Raw genomic sequence first — 14,273 nt, forward strand, 5'->3', positions numbered from 1 at the left:
CACCCCTGAAGAACAAGGGGTCCCAGCCCTACACCAGGACACAAATTCTGGGAAGAGGAGTCCCCACAACATTTGGTTGTGAAATCAATGGAGATTCCATTTGTATCAGACAAGGGCTGCAGTAGACTCTTGTCCTCTTAAATAGCCCAAGCACAGACTCACTATCAAACACTTGCCCTAAGCTCCAGGAAGAGACAGCAGATCAAAAAGCATCAGGGACATATGGGGATGAACTGAATTGTCTAGCTTTAGGGTAAGGGATAGAGGAGTAGCTCCATGCTAGATAAAAGTGCTGGTAGGTGCCACTGTTCCTTTGTTGAGCCCTCCCACTGCCTAGCCTATAGGCACAGGCAGGTGCCATATCAGTTTCCATCAACTTGGCTAACAGTTTGCCCCACCCTGGTGATTCCCTGAGAACCCCACCACCCAAATTATACACCATCCCTAGCTGCTTTCAGGGGCTGCTCCTCACAAGCAGCTGATCTTGGAACAAGCTGCGGACATTCCTAACCAGTTAACTGCCACATGTCCAAAACGGAAACCATCCCCACACATCACGATATTTTGAATTTAATTTAAAAAATCATCTGACTCTGGAGTTGAATAAAGGATGTCATCTTCTTCTTGAGAGGTGCTTGGTTCGATTATTTCTTCATCAGATGCCAGTTATGGGGATTGAATTTTATTTGCACAATATATTACAACGATAAATTCAATAATAAAATTATGATAATTTTCAATTCTACAGAAATATCAACAAAAGCAAGTGCGAAATAAAAATAAACTGTCACACGAAAAGCCTCGAAAACACTAAATTTTGTTGATGCTCCAAAGACAAAATCTGTAAAAAAATAATGAAGAATGCACACCATGTTTACCATTTTAGGCATGAAACTCATGATAACACAAACAAATCTCAAGTGTCACAATGAACAAAAAAAATCTCAAGTGTCACAGTGTTTACTTCTTGTGCATCTGAATGGCAGCCCTATATATAGATATTGAAATTTCTTTCATATGCACTGGAATATTTATGAATTTAAGTTACCATAATTTTCTTTACAAACCCAGAGATGTCACTAACAAGTCTGATTTTAAAATTGGGTGACCAGAGTTGATATGCGAGGTTTGCAGCTATAGATGCGCGTGGCATGTGGGGAAGGTCCGTCACTTGCATCTATAGATGCTTATGGCATACAAAGGGCTAAAATCTCTCAAACGTCCACAAACCCCAAAGAAGCAAATGGACTCATTGTGCCATATACCTCTTGCTAAATGGCCTCAGCCTGGCACTAGTGTCAGCTGGCCTTGGTTTGCAGCATAGCCCCACCCAGGTGCCTGCAAGCCCAGCACAGGTAGTTACCAACAGCAAATCAATCTGTATCTCCTACCAGGTGGACCCCTGCTGGGCACAGACAGCAGAAGAACTTGGAATGCACCAGACCAACTCTCAAGAGGACCCAGAACCAACGCATCTGGTGGCTGGCATCAGACTACATCAGATTATCACTCAATTAGCTCCACAAACAACAAAACCAAAGGGTGGACTCAACAGACAGCAGAATTCTGCTAAAGCAAATTCAACTCTGTGGGTACAGTCCCCAAACAACAGTTTATCTGCTGTAGTCATGGTCAGTCCTCAAAGCCAGTCAGCCAGAGGATCAATCCCACACACAGATGTGACAACAGCAATCAAGGCTCAGCTACAAATAGGAAGACCCATGCAAACAACACAAGTAACACACCTAGAGTTCCCAGCTTAGGTGAACGAGGAGGTTGTACCACTGGGTCCCACAAGAAACCTACTACATAAGGCCACCCTACCAAAACTGGAGACATAGATCTACATAACATGTAGAAACAGAATGAGGCAGTCAAAATGAGGAGACAAAAAGCACGTTCCAAATGAAAGAACAGGATAAAACTCCAAAAAAGAAACAAAATGAAATAGAGGCAAGAAATCTACCAGAAACATAGTTCAAAACACTGGTTAAAAGGATGCTCAATGAATTTAGGGGAAGAATAGATGAACTCAGTGAGACCTTACACAGAGACAGAAACCATACAAATAAACCAGTCAGAAATGAAGAATACAATAATTTAAATGAAACATATATTAGATGGGTTCAACAGAAGTTTAGATCAGTGGTTCTCAACCTTCTGGCCCTTTAAATACAGTTCCTCATGTTGTGACCCAACCATTAAATTATTTTCATTGCTACTTTATAACTGTAATGTTGCTACTGTTATGAATTGTAATGTAAATATCTGATATGCAGGATGGTCTTAGGCGACCCCTGTGAAGGGTCGTTCGACCACCAAAGGGGTCGCAACACACAGGTTGAGAACTGCTGGCTTAGATGAAGCAGAGTATCCAATCAGCGATTTGGAAGACAGGGTAGCAAAAACAACCAATCAGAACAGCAAAAAGAAAAAAATTTTTAATGACGATACGTAATGGACTTCTGGGACAACATTAAGCATAACAAACACTCACATCTTAGGGGTACTAAAAGGAGAAGAGAGCGAGCAAAGAATTGAGAACCTATTTAAAGAAATATTGATTTATAACTTCCCTAACCTGACAAAGGAAATAGACAAACAAGTCCAGCAAGTATAGAGAGTCCCAAACAAGAAGGATCCAGAGAGGCTCACACCAAGCCACATCATAATTAAAATGCCAAGGTTAATGAAGAATAAAAATGGCAATAAATAACTACCTATCGGAGGGACCTGCAACCCAGGCTCTTGGCCAGCCCAGAGCCCCGCAGCCCACAAGGAATGCAGGCTTTTGACCCACGCCAGCCCCAGTCGACCCAGTGGATGCAGTCTGGTGGGACTGAAGCCAAAGCGGGACCTTTGCACCAGTGAGGGTGAAGAAGCTGATTTTTTAACCAGCTCATCCTTTTCTGAGGAGAAACCAAGATGGCGGCATAGGTAAACACTGGAAATTGCTGCCTCCCACAAAAACTTCAAAAATACAACTAAAAGGGAAAACGGACATCATCCAGAACCACAGGAAGGCTGACTAAGTGGAAATTCTACAACTAGAAGGAAAGAGAAAAGCACACTGAGACTCAGAGGAGGTACGGAAGTAAAGTGCAGAGGTACGGAGGCGCACATGGAAAGGGCTGGAAACTGAGGACATGGTTGTCTTTTTCAATCGGGAGGGAGTCTCAAGCTCCCGACTGCTCTGAACTCCAGTTCCGGGCGAGTCTCTGGGGACCCAGACTCATACAGGGAGAAACTGGACTGTCTGGCATCGGTCAGAACTCGAGGGCAGCTTTCTCTCCAAGGTGCTTGCAGCGATTACCGCGGGACACTGAGATGTGGGGCCTCTTAGGGTAGGACTGAGGAGCAGCCATAGCTGCTTGCTCCACCCTGTTAGTCCCCTGAGACCCCGCCCCACCCAAGCTGTGCGCAGAGGCTTTTGCATATGAAAGGCCTCGCTCTTTCCAATCTGAAAATTATCTAACAAACTGCAGCTGGGTCAGAGAGACCCAGAACTTCCAAAAGAAGGCCCAAGGCCCCACAGCAGCTTGCATTGCTTCACAGCTGGGCCTCATCTGGGCACCTCCAAACCCCAAACAAAGAAGAGGAATCTGCAGATCTCTCCATAGCTCCTGCTGGGTAGCCTCAGGCAGAGGCTAAATTAGCACCTCCTTAGGAATCCAAGAGCCAGTGTACCCAGTGGTCAGAGTGGGACCATCAAGATTACAACTCCTCAGATCCATAAGGGACACACTCAGGGGGCAGACTCAGTGAGCACCAAAGCCCCACTGAAGCAAGTCTTGCCCCTAAGGGTGTCTCCAGCACAGAAGTTCTTCCACTATAGACACAGCTGATTCTCACAGCCAATTGGCCTGGAGGTAAATTCCTCCCAGTGATACCTACAACAATCAAGGCTTAACTACAACAAGACTGTGCACAAAGCCCAGAAAGGGGTGCACCAAGAGTGTCCACCTCAGGTAATTGGGGAAGCTGAGCCACTTGGCCCTATAGGACACCTAGCACAGAAAGCCACTCTATCAACTCAGGGAAGCATAAAAAATGCAGAGACAAAGAAACAGGTCACAAATGACAGAAATGGAGGGAAGCAAACTACTGGATATAGAGTTCAAAACCACGGTTATAAGGTTTTTCAAGAATTTTCTAGAGACCGCCGATAAATTTAGTGAGACCCTCAAGAAATCTAGTGACACCCTCGAGGTTATGAAAAAGGACCAACTAGAAATTAAGCATACACTGACTGAAATAAAGAATATTATACAGAGTTCCAACAGCAGACTAGAGGATCGCAAGAATCAAGTCAAAGATTTGAAATACGAAGAAGCAAAAAACACCCAACAGGAAAAACAAAAAGAAAAAAGAATCCAAAAATATGAAGATAGTGTAAGGAGCCTCTGGGACAACTTCAAACGTACCAATATCCAAATTATGGGGGTGCCAGAAGAATAGAGAGAGCAAGATATTGAAAACCTATTTGAAGAAATAATGACAGAAAACTTCCCCTACCTGGTGAAAGAAATAGACTTACAAGTCCAGGAAGCACAGAGAACCCCAAACAAAAGGAATCCAAAGAGGACCACACCAAGACACATCATAATTAAAATGCCAAGAGCAGAAGACAAAGAGAGAATCTTAAAAGCAGCAAGAGAAAAACAGTCAGTTACCTACAAGGGAGTACCCATACGACTGTCAGCTGATTTCTCAACAGAAACTTTGAAGGCCAGAAGGGAGTGGCAAGAAATATTCAAAGTGATGAATACCAAGAACCTACAACCAAGATTACTTTACCCAGCAAAGCTATCATTCAGAATTGAAGGTCAGATAAAGAGCTTCACTGATAAGAAAAAGCTAAAGGAGTTCATCAACACCAAACCAGTATTATATGAAATGCTGAAAGGTATCCTTTAAGAAGAGGAAGAAGAAGAAAAAGGTAAAGATACAAATTATGAACAACAAATACACATCTATCAACAAGTGAATCTAAAAATCAAGTGAATAAATAATCTGATGAACAGAATAAACTGGTGAATATAATAGAATCAGGGGCATAGAAAGGGAGTGGACTGACTATTCTCAGGGGGAAAGGGGTGTGGGGGGTGCGGGAAGAGACTGGACAAAAATCGTATACCTATGGATGAGGACAGTGGGGGGAGGGGGGTAAGGGCAGAGGGTGGGGTGGGAACCGGGTGGAGGGGAGCTATGGGGAGCGGGGAAAGAGGAACAACTGTAATAATCTGAACAACAAAGATTTAATTTTAAAAAAATAAATAAATACCTACCAATAATAACCTTTAACATAAAAGGATTAAAATACCTAATAAAAAGACATATATGTTAGCTGAATAAATAAGCAAATATGGCCCATATATATTCTATCTACAAGAGACTCACCTCAGGAAAAAATAAATTCACACAAGCTCAAAGTGAAGGGATGGAAAAATATATTCCATGCAAATGGAAAGAAAAAAACCTGGGGTAGCAAAACCCCTATCTGACACAATAGACTTCAAAACAAAGGCCATAACAAGAGACTAAGAAGGACACTGCTTATTATTAAAGGGATCAATCCAAAAAGACAATATAACCCTGGTAAACATATATGCACCCAATATAGGAGCACCTAAATATGTTTTTTTAAAAACTCCTAGTGAACTTTAAGGGAGAGATAGGCAGCAATACTGTCGTAGTAAGGAACTTTAACATCCCACTGACATCACTGTATAGATATTTCAGACAAAAAATCAACAAGGAAACAGTGACCTTAAATGACACATTAGATCAAATGGATTGAACTGATATTTACAGAACATTTCACCCCAAAGCAGCATCATATACATTCATCTCAAGTGCACATGGAACATTCTCAAAGATAGACCACACAAAATAAGTCTTAACAAATTCAAGAAGATTGAAATATATCAAGCATCTTCTTGAATCACAATGCATGAAACTAGAAATCAACTGTAATAAAAAGACTCAAAAACATCCAAACACATGGAGGCTAAATAGCATGTTATTAAACAATGAATGGGTTACCAATGAGATCAAGGACGAAATAAAAAATTACCTGGAAACAAATGAAAATGAACATACAACAACCCAAAATCTATGGGACATAGTGAAAGCAGTCCTGAGAAGGAAGTTCATAGCATGACAGACCTACCTGAAGAAGCAAAATATTATTAAAATATCTAATAAACAATTTAACCCAAGACCTAAAAAGAACAAAAAAAGCTCAGAATAAGTAGAAGCAAGAATATAATAAAGATCAGAGTGGAAATAAATGACACAGAAACTAAAAAACAGTACAAAAGATCAATGAAACTAAGAGCTGGTTCTTTGACAAGATAAACAAGCTTGATGCAGCTTTAGCCTGACTCCTCAAGAAACAAAGAGAGAGGACCCAAATAAAATCAGAAACAAAAGAGTCAAAGTAACAAACTGACATCACAGAAATACACAGAATTATAAGAAAATGCTACAATTATATGCCAACTTACTGGACAATCTGAAAATTTTGGATAAATTCCTAGAAACATCTAATCTTCTAAGACTGAGCCAAGAAGAACCAACAGTCCTAGCCGGTTTTGTTCAGTGGATAGAGCATTGGCCCTTGGACTGAAGGGTCCAGGGTTCGATTCCAGTCAAGTGCACATACGTCAGTAGCAGGTTCAATCCCCGGCCCTGGTCTGGGCATGTGTGGGAAGCAACCAATTGATGTGTCTCTCTCACATCAATGTTTCTCTCTCTCTCTGTCTCTCCTCCTCCCTTCCACTCTCTCTAAAAAAAATCAATGGAAACATACCCTTGGTAAAGATTAACAAAAAAGAAAGAAGAACCAGAAAATCTGAACAGCCTGATAACTACCAATAAAGATGAATTAGTAATTAAAAACTCCCCGGATTCCTACAGCCAGTCGGCCTGGTGGTCAAATCCTTCTAGTGTTAACACTTGGAGTGCGGGTGAATTTCCCGCCAAAATATAAGATGGCTCTGTCTTTTGGTTTTGTTCCATCCACCAAAAGGGTGGATTACAAACAAATATTTGGTAATACGCAGTTACAATCGGCCCGAGTTTACACGTTTCCCGCACTCCACCGCAAATCTATATGAACCGAGTTAAAGACGGCTCCCGCGGAGTACGCGCAATTCACGCGAGCCAACTTAACTCGTTTCCCGCACTCCAAGTGTTAACTACAACAATTAAGGCTTGGCTAGAACAAGACTGCACACAGAGACCACAAGGGGGTGCACCAAGAAAGCATAAAAGATGCGGAGACAAAAAAACATGACAGAAATGGAGGATATGGAGCTAAGAATCGCAATTTTGAGGGCTTGCCATAAATTTGTGCAGAGCCTCACGAAAACTAATGAGACCCTCGATGCTACGATAAAGAAATTAGAAAGTAAGCATACACGGACTGAAATAAAGAATATTATACCCAATAGCAGACCAGAGGAACACAAGAATCAAACCAAAGATTCGACAAAAAACACCCAATTGGAAAAGCAAAATGAAAAAAGAATCCGAAAGTGTGAAGATAGTGTAAGGAGCCTCTGGGACAGCTTTAAGCGGACTAATATCAGAATTATTGGAGTGCCAGAAGATGAGAGACAGCAAGATATTGAAAACCTATTTCAAGAAATAATGGCAGAAAACTTCCCCCATCTGGAGAAAGAAATGGACTTACAGGTCCAAGAAGCGCAGAGAACCCCAAACAAAAGGAATCCAAAGAGGACCACACCAAGACACATCATCATTAAAATGCCAAGAGCAAAAGACAAAGAGAAAATCTTAAAAGCAGCAAGAGAAAGAGGCTCAATTACCTACAAGGGAATACCCATACGACTGTCAGCTGATTTCTCAACAGAAACTTTGCAGGCCAGAAGGGAATGGCAAGAAATATTCAAAGTGCTGAATACCAAGAACCTACAACCAAGATTACTTTATCCAGCAAAGCTATCATTCAGAATTGAAGGTCAGATAAAGAGCTTCACAGATAAGGAAAAGCTAAAGGAGTTCATCACCGCCAAACCAGTATTATATGAAATGCTGAAAGATATCCTTTAAGAAGAGGAAGAAGAAGAAAAAGGTAAAGATACAAATTATGAACAACAAACATGCATCTATCAACAAATGAATCTAAGAATCAAGTGAATAAATAACCTGATGTACAGAATGAACTGGTGATTATAATAGAATCAGGGACATAGAAAGGGAAAAGACTGACTATTCTTGGGGGGAAAAGGGGTGTGGGAGATGCGGGAAGTGACTGGACAAAAATCATGCACCTATGGATGAACACAGTGGGTGGGGAGTGAGGGTGGAGGGTGGGGTGGGAGCTGGAAGGAGGGGAGTTATGGGGGAAAAAAAGAGGAACAAATGTAATAATCTGAACAATAAAGATTTTAAAAAAAAAAAAAAAAAAAAAAAAACTCCCCAAAAATTAAAGTTCTGGACTGGATGGCTTCACCTGTGAATTTTACCAAACATTCTAATCTCTACTTCACAAACTATTCCAAAAAACTGAAGAGACAAGAGGGCTCCCAAGATCATTGTATGAGGACAGCATTACCTTGATTGCAAAACTAAACGAAAACTACACACAAAAAAGAAAATTACAGGTCAATATCACTGATGAATACAAATTCAAAAATCCTCAACAAAATATTAGCAAGCCAAATTCAGCAATCCTTTTAAAAGATCATACACCATAATCAAGTGGGATTTGTTCATGGGATGCAAGGCTGTTCATTATCCACGAGTCAATTAACATGATATACCACATAAACAAAAAGGAGGGTAAAAATCGTTCATCATATCAATAGATGCAGAAAAGCATTTGACAAAAGCAATCATCATGTATAATAAAAATTCTCAAAAAAAGTGGGGACAGGAGAAACATACCTCAACATAATAAAGGCCATATATGGGAAACCCTCACAATATACCCAAGAGTGAAAAGCTAAAATCGTCCTTCTTAAGACCAGAAACAAGACAAAGATGTTACTTCTATTCAACATAGTCTTGGGAGCCCTAGCCATAGTAATCAGACAAGAAAAAGAAATAGCCCTGACCAGTTTGGCTCAGTGGATAGAGCGTCGGCCTGTGGACTGAAGGGTCCCGGCTTCGATTCCAGTCAAGGGCATGTACCTTGGTTGCGGGCACATCCCCAGTGGGGGGTGTGCAGGAGGCAGCTGGTCGATGTTTCTCTCTCATCGATGTTTCTAACTCTCTATCCCTCCCCCTTCCTCTCTGTAAAAAATCAATAAAATATATATTTTTTAAAAAAGAAAAAGAAAAAGAAATAAAAGCCATCCAAATTGGGAAGGAAGAAGTAAAAATGTCATTATTTGCAGATGACATGATATTAACAGAAACCTAAAAATTATTAGAACCAGTTATTGAATTCAGTAAAGTAGCAGGATATAAAATAAATATTCAGAAATTGATTGCATTTTTATACACCAACTAGGGGGCCAGTGCACAAATTAGTGCACCTTGAAAGGAACTGTGGGCTACAAAGCTGCAGTGAGCACAGGGGTGGGTCTCGGCCCATCCTTCGCGCCCCCACCCAGCCCCTCCTGCTACAGCCCCCAGTCCCCTGTCTGCTGGCAGCCCCACTCCCGCTGCCGCTGCTCCCACATGCTGATGGCGCCAGCCCTGCTTGCACCCCCTGACGACGCAGAGCGATTGGGGCCGGCGCCAGCAGTCGGTGAGAGTGGCGGCGCCAGCAGTGGGTGCTAGCAGGGCCATCGCCAACAGCGGGTGCAAGAGGCGGCTGCTGGCCCCGATCACCCCTCAGGAGAAGGGGGAGGTGGAGAAGCCCTGAGGGGCGATCGGGGCCAGCAGCCACCCCTCACACCCACTGACAGCACAGAGCAATCGAGGCCAGCACCAGCAGCAGGTGCAAGCAGCAGCTCCGGCACCAGCAGCAGGTGTGGGCACTGGCAGCAGGTGTGAGCGCCTGGCCGGACCACGGCACACGGGAACAAAGAATTTTCAGTAACCACCAGAGGCTCACCTCGATGACAGCGACTGGCACCTCACCTTGGTCTGGCGCCCCTGCTCACCTGCTCCACCATCCCATTGCAGCCAATGCCTGCCATGTTCCACGCTGTCACCTGCTGCCAATGCCCACCCTAGTCCGTGCGTGCCCCCTGGTGGTCAGTGCACATCATAGCAAAAGGTTGTTTGGATATTTGGTTCAGTTGTTCTGCCATTCGATCTATTTGCCATTTACCATTGCATCCAAAAATAAAATACAAAGAAATATATCTAACCATGGAGGTAAAAGACCTGTACTTGGAAAATAATAAGATACTGAAGAAAGAAACTGAGAAAGAGACAAATAAGTGGAAGCATATACATACCATGTTCTTGGATAAGAAGAATTAACATAATTAAAATGTCCACACAACCCAAAGTAATCTATAGATTCAACGCAATTCCTATCAAAATAGCAATGGCAGTTTTCACAGAACTAAAACAAAATCCTAAAATTTATATGGAACTATAAAAGACCCTAAATAGCCAAAACAATCTTGAGAAAGAACAAAATTGGAGGTATCATGCTACCTGATATCAAACTATATTACAAGGATATAGTCATCAAAACAGCATGGTACTGGCATAAAAACAGACACATAGGTCAATGGAACAGAATAGATAGCCCAGATATAAACTCAGGCCTATATAGTAAATTAACATATGACAAACAAGGTAAGAATATACAATGGGATAAAGACAGTCTCTTCAATAAATCGTGTTAAGAACACTGTACAAATGCATGCAAAATACTGAAACTACAACACTTTCTTACAGCAGACACAAGAATAACTCAAAATGGACTGAAGACTTAAATGTAAGAACTAAAACCGTAAACTCCTAGAAGAAACTATAAGCAATAAACTCTCTGACATTGTTCTCAGTAATATTTTTTTAATATGTTTCCTCGGAAAAGGGAAACAAAATAAAAATTAAATAAATGGAACTACATCAAACTAAAGAGTCTTTGCACAGGGAAGGAAATTATCAATGAAACAAAAAGAGAACCTACTAAATGAGAGAAGATATTTGCCAATAATAGGAGTTAACATCCAAAATATATAAGGAACACATATAACTTAATACAAAAAAGAGAAACAATCCCATTAAAAAATTGGCAGAGAACCTGAATAGACACTTCTCCAAAGAGACATATTTAAGAAAATGCTTAACGTCACTGGTCATCAGAGAAATGCAAATTAAAACCACAATGAGATATCATCTCACACCTGTGAGAATGGCTATCATCAAGAAATCAACAACCAGTGTTGGCAAGGAGGTGGAGACTGCAAATTTGTGCAAGCACTATGGAAAAGCAGTATGGAGTAATAGTCAAAAAATTAAAAATAGAACTACCGTAAGACCCAACAATCCCACTTCTGAGTGTTTATACAAAGAAATCCAAAACATTAATTTGAAAATATATATTAATTCCTATGTTCATTGCAGCATTATTTACAACAACCAAGATATGGAAGCAACCCAAGTGCCCATCAATAGACGAATGGATAAAAAAGCTGTGGTGCCTATATACAATGGAATATTACTCAGCCATAAAAAAGAGTGAACTCTTACCATTTGTGACAGCATGGAGGGTTTTATGCCAAGTGAAATAAGTCAGACAGAAGAGAAAGTCAAATACCATATGATTTTACCTATATGTGGAATCTAAAAAACAAAATAAATGAACTAATAGAAACAAACTCATTGACACAGAGAATAACTGATGGTTGCCAGGTGGGAAGGGATCTGGGGGACTGGGCGAAAAGAGGCAAAGGGATTAAGAAGTACAAATTGGCAGTTACAAAATAGTCAAGGGGATATAAAGTACAGCATTGGGAATATAGTCAATAATACTTTAATAACTATGTATGGTGTCAGGTGAGTACTAGACTTATCAAGGGAATCACTTCGTAAGTTATATAAATGTCTAACCACTAGTTGTATACCCGAAACTAATATAATATTGAACGTCAACTGTAATTAAGTTTTTAAAGACACAAAACAACTTTCTAGAGGAAAAATACATATAAAATAAAATCCCAAATGTTTTATTAAGGTCAATAATCATAAAACTAGTCTGCAAAATTGCTACACACTTTTCTTAATCTGTTTCTTTATCTCAACCCCAGCAGCATAAGAACCACACTTTAAGAAGCACTGTTGTAAAATCCTACTAGTTTGAGAGGCATTGCTATAAACTCTAAGATAATGCTTTCTCCTTTGAGATAGGGACTTTTTGTATTTTTATTTATTCACATATCTTTCCAGATACATTCCCCCCAGTTTAGAGTCTGAGCAAACAATTCTAGTCTCATGCTATACACAGCAATCTTGATTCGTCCTTTAAGATTCTTCCCTTATTTTAAAAAAACTAATGATTTGCCCCAAATAATATAGCAACTGTGAAACTTTGTATCCCCTAGCAATTTCTGTCTCCCTTTGGTTCCAAATACTTCCATTTCTTTTTTAAAAAAATCACTGCTTAAAACAAAAGTACTCTGTGTCTAGAATTTCAAGGGAGACTGTGTTGAAAGTATCACTGTGCTGCTAAAGACTTATGCAAAGATATGGAGCACACAGTTACTGAAGGGCAGTGCCAGCCTTTCATCTGTCCTTTCTGGTTGGTGTAGGCCTGGGGAAGGTGGGTGGGTGCACAGTGTTCCTGCACCCGTAGCCAGAGAAGGGACCAAGGAGCTGCTGTCGCCCCAACTCACTGTCCTGGTCCCCAAACCAGAATGGAAATCCCTGATTCTTCAAAACAAGTGCCCAAAGTAGTCATTTGGCTAGACCTGCTCCTAGGCAATAGCTGTGGATGAAAAACACGTCTAACAGGGTTGGAAGAAGGGTGGGAACCGAGCAAATGGGGGAGTCCAATGCTGAGAGAATGGTTTAGGTGACTGATGGTTCCCGTCCTAACACTGCTAACATAAAAAGATGTTGGCATTGGAAAGACGAGTAAATAAGAACACCAAATCCAATCAACGTCTTTTCCCGTAACCTGGTAATCGTGTAGAAATCTGCACTTCATGAAAATGAGAACAAAGGAGTACTTGTCTGTTGGCTGCTTTACTAAGGATTACTGACAACAACTAATGACTTGGTAGATTTCTCAAACCAGAAAAGATTATTTTTATGAATTCTCAAAAATAGAAAGGAGAAAAGTAATGACAAGACAACCTTCAAAAGTTGTCCAATACCTCCCATACCCATGGAAATCAGATGGTCATGTGAGGAACCAGCACTTTGAGAAGTAGTTAATGAAGACAGCGTTAGAACGAACAATAAAGTTAAATTCTATCAATATTGGAAAAATTAAAATAAAAACGAAGATGAGGCTGGAGTATTATCAAGGAAGCGCAGGGAAACCCAGTGACAAAGCACCCTTCAACGGAGACTGCAGCGGCCCTGCCCGTCCCAGTCCCTGCAGTCCCGCCCAGGTAAGGCCGGAGCGGCGACCGCCCAGGTGCCAGGACCCGCGAGCGGTGCGAGGCGCCGGTCGCCAACGCCGCCGCTCTGGCCTCCGAGGGACAGGAAGGGCGCGCGGGCTTCAGCCTGCCCGGGGGGACTGCAAAGCCCGCCCCGCGCGCCGCGGGACCGAGGGCCGGGCTGCAGGTGGCCGCGCGCAGGCAGGAAAAGACGCACCCGCCCGCTCGCCTTCGCCACCCTGACCACGGCCCGACGCCCACTCCCCGTCACCTTCTGGGCGCTGGAGCCGCGGACCCGCCCCGCGCGGTCATAGACGTGGCAGCGGATCACCGAACTGCCCACGTCCAGCCCCAGCACGAAGCCTGTGTGCGGTCGCGGCGCGCTCCGCTCCGGGCGCCCCTGCTCCGGGGCGGTGGGCAGCCCAGGCATCCCGACCGCCAGCCTCCGCCGCAGCCGCCTGCCCAGCGGGCGTCTTACAAATACCAGCACCTCAGAGACCCAGCGGGCCCTGAGAGGCCGCCGCCCGGCCCGCCCCCTCCGTCCTCCCGGGGGCGGCCCCGCCCTGCCGCTGGCCCCGCCCCGACGCCGTGACGTCAGGCGGCGCTGGGCGCGTGCTCTGGGAGGCGACTGTGTGGAACGCAGAACCAGTGCAGGTGAGCAGGAGCGAGGTGGAGCCCGGGGTCCCAGCACCCACGGCCGGGTTCTCCGCTTTTAGCGTTAACCCGGCCCTTAATTTTAAGGATCTCCCTCGTAAGATCCTTGAGGCAGTGCCTGCATTTCTCTTAACC

The 14,273-nt window shown here is 42.7% G+C and overlaps 1 protein-coding gene across 4 annotated transcripts in view; it reads right to left on the reverse strand.

The window, feature by feature from the left end:
• The window catches only part of GK5 (glycerol kinase 5), a 174,065-nt gene extending 160,107 nt beyond the window's left edge, over positions 1–13,958 (reverse strand). For all 4 annotated transcript variants that reach the window (XM_070405897.1, XM_070405896.1, XM_070405895.1 and 1 more), the window contains exon 1: positions 13,756–13,958. In XM_070405897.1, the coding sequence (XP_070261998.1) occupies positions 13,756–13,914 (159 nt within the window). In that variant the 5' untranslated portion in view covers positions 13,915–13,958. The remainder of the gene's footprint in view (positions 1–13,755) is intronic.
• Positions 13,959–14,273: the final 315 nt, after the last annotated feature.

The sequence above is a fragment of the Myotis yumanensis genome, unplaced genomic scaffold (genome assembly GCF_028538775.1).
Source record: "Myotis yumanensis isolate MYYU_CA2020_CCGP unplaced genomic scaffold, mMyoYum1.0.hap1 SCAF_2, whole genome shotgun sequence".
In the NCBI taxonomy this organism is placed as follows: Eukaryota; Metazoa; Chordata; class Mammalia; order Chiroptera; family Vespertilionidae; genus Myotis; species Myotis yumanensis.